The sequence below is a fragment of the Anastrepha obliqua genome, chromosome 3 (assembly GCF_027943255.1).
Source record: "Anastrepha obliqua isolate idAnaObli1 chromosome 3, idAnaObli1_1.0, whole genome shotgun sequence".
Taxonomy (NCBI): Eukaryota; Metazoa; Arthropoda; class Insecta; order Diptera; family Tephritidae; genus Anastrepha; species Anastrepha obliqua.
The window spans coordinates 21,931,053-21,936,522 of NC_072894.1; the positions used below are offsets into that span (position 1 = coordinate 21,931,053).

At 41.9% G+C, this 5,470-nt stretch overlaps 1 protein-coding gene across 1 annotated transcript; it reads left to right on the top strand.

The window, feature by feature from the left end:
* The first annotated feature begins 781 nt into the window (after positions 1 to 781).
* LOC129240077 (pupal cuticle protein Edg-78E-like) lies at positions 782 to 1,768 on the top strand. Its single transcript, XM_054875554.1, has 2 exons — positions 782 to 856; positions 1,151 to 1,768. The coding sequence occupies exons 1-2, from the start codon at positions 845 to 847 to the stop codon at positions 1,505 to 1,507; spliced, it is 369 nt and encodes a 122-aa protein (XP_054731529.1). The 5' UTR covers positions 782 to 844; the 3' UTR covers positions 1,508 to 1,768.
* Positions 1,769 to 5,470: the final 3,702 nt, after the last annotated feature.

Here is a 5,470-nt window from a genome sequence, read left to right on the forward strand (position 1 = left end):
CCAATGAGTTGCCAAAAGGCGAGATATTGCAAATTACTGTTTGGCTAGAAGTGACCTTCCGAACCAATAAAATAGTTTGAGCTGTTAAATGCTTTGCTCGACTTTGAAATCTTCTTCATTAATCTTAGCAGCCGTAAGTGGGTATGAGATGCGTTAAAAATTACCACGCGATATTGAGGCCGGCCAGTCAGTTGCTAGCTACCAGTTAAATAGTTATTGTTGTTGTTTTCTATTGTTTTTATTTTGAAATTAGCACGTGGCGTGACTGTCAACTACCCACGCGGTGGGTAAGTCTAATAAAGTCTTGCAAGCAAAAATCAGATAATTTTTTATTTAAATGAGTGCCTAAAAGTGTGCACCTACTGAAATGAGTGTTAGGTGAAATATCGACGCCAGTGTAGTAGACGTTAGGCGCACAAACACATACAAAAACTACGACCAACGGAAAACAATCAAAGATGGATAAGTTTGTGTCTTAAGTCTTTTGTTTGCTGCATTGAAAGCCGAGTATTACGAATCGATTGCAAAATTATATTGCGCTTGTACTTTAATGGCAAGGAATTCAGGCAATGCTTCAATGTTTTTGCGCACTTTTTGCTGTTTCTTGATAGTTTTTTTTTTTTTAATTTTTAACTTGTTCACGCTCTAAAAGGCACACTAGAACTTGTTTCGTTTAGCTAATTGACGCAATTGAATGCCACGACCCTTTCGTGTTGCACAACGTAGTGAATGAACGTATAAAAAGGCTTACATTTCTTCGTTCCACGCACAGTTTTTGGATACCAATCAACGAGTCCTGCGCTCATCTTAAACCACAACCAAAGTTACAGCAATAAAATTTAAAATGTTCAAATATGTAAGTATGTCAATAAGCATGCAACATGCAAGGTAGGTAAGGGAGAGAAGTTCATTTTTTATAATTGCATTTAAAAAATTATATTTTATTAATTTTATAAACAAAAGTATACATGCACCACATGCACTCACATCTTTATACATACACACTCACATCTCACTCATCATTAACCTGCATTGTCTCATTCATTCATTAAAGCGCTAAAATTATAAATTTGCTTCGTTAAACGTTTCATTGCACCTCGCTTGTGATTAATTTCACATCTTTTTATTTTGGTCAATTTTTCATTCCCAGCTCGTTTGCATTGCCCTCTTCTCGCTGACCTTCGCCAGTGCAGACAACATCGATAAAAATGCCGAAATACGCAGCTTTCAAAATTCTGCCACCGACGCCGAGGGCAACTACCAGTTCTCTTATGAGACAAGCAATGGCATTCAACATCAGGAGGCCGGCAGTTTGGCTGGTGTGCGCGGCTCACTGAATTACGTATCGCCCGAAGGTGAACGCATCTCCTTGAGCTATACTGCGGACGAGGAGGGTTTCCATCCGGCTGGTGATCATCTGCCGACGCCACCACCAATACCAGCCTACGTGCTGCGCGCCTTAGAATACATTCGCGCACATCCACCACAACTGAAAGAGGAACAATAAGCTACGACATGCACAACAACAAAATGCTTTAAGCAAAACGGTTAGCCTGCTTGTCTAGCGGCATGTCAAAGTTGAAGAGTTAATTGACTCATATCAATTGGTTGTTTGTTGTTTGTTTTTGTGTTTTTTGCTTTTTGTTTTCAACGCATTATTATCTGCTCATTCGTGCAAACATATGTTTCTTTTCACGCGTACGCATCGCCATAAAAAGCGCGCGAATAGTCATTATTTGTAATTAATAGCTGAGGTATAATAAATGAAGTGAGTAACTAATACAAAAAATTCGTATTTATGTTTATTTAAATGTTATGAATGCAGCTTGCTTGGTGACTTTTGGATCACAGCGTACGAAATTGTAAAGAAATCGATTCGCACAAGTATTTCTATTGTCCATGGCAAGAAAGAAAAATCAGATAAGTTTGAATAGGTGGCTTTCAGCAAAATGAGAAAGATTTCAGAATTAAATAAATTAGATAACAGTGTTTTTTACTATAGTAACAAACGCTTTTCTAATGATTTTCGACTCATCAAGCCGAAAATTACGCTACGTGTTTATGGATGAGTATTCGATGCGCAAATTTTCAAATATATTTTCGACTATTTGGCGTACATACTCAGTTATAAATAATGAAATGGCAGCTTTCCTCATTAATAAATTACCACCATCAGTTATAAGGTTGTCAAAAAAGTCCGCAAGCTTGTCTTTGCAAGCGCGTAGTTCTAGTTGTATTCGTCGCATCGGTTCACGCTAGAGTTTTTTGGAAAGCTCTTTTCACGTGCTAACACGTGTTTGATTAATTGTTGTTTGCTTTTAGTCGTTCGTGAGTTATAGCGTCGCAAACATGGAGCAAAATAAAGAGAAAATACGGCATATTTTACAGTACTACTACGATAAAGGCAAAAATGCATCTCATGCTGCCAATAAAATTTGTGCAGTTTATGAACCCGATACAGTTTCCATTTCCACCGCACAACGATGGTTTCAACGTTTTCGTTCTGGTGCAGAGGTGATCGAAGATGCGCCACGGTCCGGAAGGCCTGTCGTCGAAAATTGCGATAAAATCGCTGAATTGATCGAAAGAGACCGGCATAGTCGCAGCCGTAGCATCGGCCAAGAGCTGGGCATGAGTCATCAAACCGTTATAAGCCATTTGAAGAAGCTTGGATTCAAAAAGAAGCTCGATGTATGGGTGCCACACGACTTGACGCAAAAAACATTTTTGCCCGTATGGATGCATGCAAATCGCTTCTGAATCGCAACAAAATCGACCCGTTTTTGAAGCGGATGGTGACTGGCGATGAAAAGTGGGTCACTTACGACAACGTGAAGCGCAAACGGTCGTGGTCGAAAAGCGGTGAAGCTGCCCAGACGGTGGCCAAGCCTGGATTGACGGCCAGGAAGGTTCTTCTGTGTGTTTGGTGGGATTGGCAAAGAATCATCCACTATGAGCTGCTCCCCTATGGCCAAACGCTCAATTCGGACCTGTACTGCCAACAACTGGACCGCTTGAATGCAGCACTCATGCAGAAGAGGCCGTCTTTGATCAACAGAGGCCGAATTGTCTTCCATCAGGACAACGCCAGGCCACACACATCTTTGGTGACGCGCCAGAAGATCCGAGAGCTCGGATGGGAGGTTCTTTTGCATCCACCGTATAGTCCGGATCTCGCACCAATTGATTACCACCTATTTCTGTCCATGGCGAACGAGCTTGGTAGTCGGAAGTTGTCCACAAGAGACTCCTGTGAAAATTGGCTCTCCGAGTTTTTTGACAATAGGGAAGCTAGCTTCTATAAGTGGGGCATTATGAAGTTGGCATCTCGTTCAATAAAAATACCGCAAGACTTTTTTGACAACCTTATATTAAAGATAGGTTAGTCTATAGCGGAAGTTAGGTTATGGTGGATGCTTTCGTCAGCATATAGGCAAATTAGTAGGTAGGCAGGTGAAATGGTTGAATGGTTCATTGAACAAACAGTACAACGCTAGGTGGCTAACAAGCGTACAACGAGCAGCCTGCGCAGGTATAACTGCAGCTATGAGATCGTGCACAGCAGAGGCACTTAATGTCATGTTTTACCTGTTTCCAATAGACTTACAACTAGGACTAACAGCAACAAATACCGCCTTCAGGATAAAAGAAGGTGGTTTGTGGTTTTTGGAATGCTAGGACGTTTGGTTATGGTGTTATCTTAAACAACTAAAGGCTTACTAGCAGCCCATCAGATTTTACTATCGCTGCTCTAGACTTCAGAATAGAGTTTAAGGTAAAGTTCCCCAAGCGAAAGGAATGGGATTTGAATTCAGTGGTCAAAGAGAATACAACTGCACTGAATACAACTGGCAGATGCTAGATGGATTGCGGCGTCGGCGCCGGTGTGTATTTGAAAGACCTCGAAACTTCCAAGTCCTTCCGCATGGGGATCTGGGATAGTATTTTTCAAACAGAAGTTCTCGAGATAAGAGAAACTTGCAGAATTATTAGAAACTATACGCAAAAACTATCAGAATTATGCATTTTTTTAGATAGTCGAGCAGTCATCTTAGCTTTAAAGTCACCTATAACCAATTCAAAAATAGTCAGACAATGCAAAGAAGAACTTAATGCTTTAGCACGCAAACAGACATCACTCACATCAGGGTACCTGGCCATAGGAGCATAGAAGGAAATGAGAAAACTGATGAATTGGCACGACAGGGGGCATCCCATAACGAATCAGAAGCAGTAGAAATAGGCTGTCCCCTAAGAGTGCACAAACGGTAGATCTCCTCGCTATTCCAGAAGCAGGTCGTTGACAGGTGGAGCAAACGTGGTTCAATTTCAACAAATCCACAACTGACGAGTTATTTAGAAAGCTACGGGCAGACATTTTCAAAATTACGTCAACAATAACCGGTCACTGGCCTTTTGGAGACCATACCAGGAAGACGGGGTGGCCGCCGTACAACGATAGATGTAGAAGCTGCAATCAAGAAGAATCTATGGAAAAAGATTTTCACTATCTATGTGAGTGCCCAAGTCTGGCTGCTCTACGACATAGAACTCTGAGAGACTTCTCGATAGTTGGCCATCGGAAATTGCAGCAAAGAAAATTGACGACATAGGAAGATTCATAGTCAAATCAAGGTTGTTCGACTAATAAAAATCAGAGGTTCTACAAGTGGTGTAACAAAATGACATCCTTTGTGCTAATTGGGTCTGAGCTGTGTCGCTCAGACAACACCTACACCAACCAACCAATCTGGCGGCACTCCCCATGTAGCACTAAAGCGCCGTTTTGATGCCATTATGAGACCTCCAACAGGCAGATATCTACAACTCACAGCCAGCCAGAGCTATTTACGTAATGGAGAATATTGATGGGGTTTAGGTTGGCGCATTGCTCCAGCATGTCGAAGAATGGAGCACCCAGTGGCCTTAATTGTCTCACTGTCAATCCCGGACATTTACAGCGAAAATGCTCAAGAGTCTCCTTCTCTGGAGGTCCCCACAGCTTCTGCAATGCGATTTAAATGGTAGACCTAGCCTTTCCACGTGAATGCCGATCGTTCAATGATCAGTGAACACTGCAATGAGTTTGGAAATTGAATGGCGAGGAGTTCACTGAGGCCACCGCTTATTGTATTTGTGGCGAAAGAACTTTCAAAACAGCACATGAAGAAATGGAGCTCCATCTCTTCCGTGTTTTTCTGAGAAATAAGTTGCACAATTCCCCTTTAACCACAGTCAGGTAGATATCGATCGCCGGGTAGGAGATCTCTGAGATCAATTCAGTCCACTTCCTCGCAAGCTCATCAGCAATTTCATTTCCCTCTATGTACCTATGTATATCGTGGAACCGAGATCAGGTATCCTGAACACCCAAGATATTTGATCTCCTCCTTACAGGAGTTGATTAGTTTGGATCTGCAGCATGACATCGTTAGAGCCTTGATCGCGGCTGGACTATCGGAAAAAATGT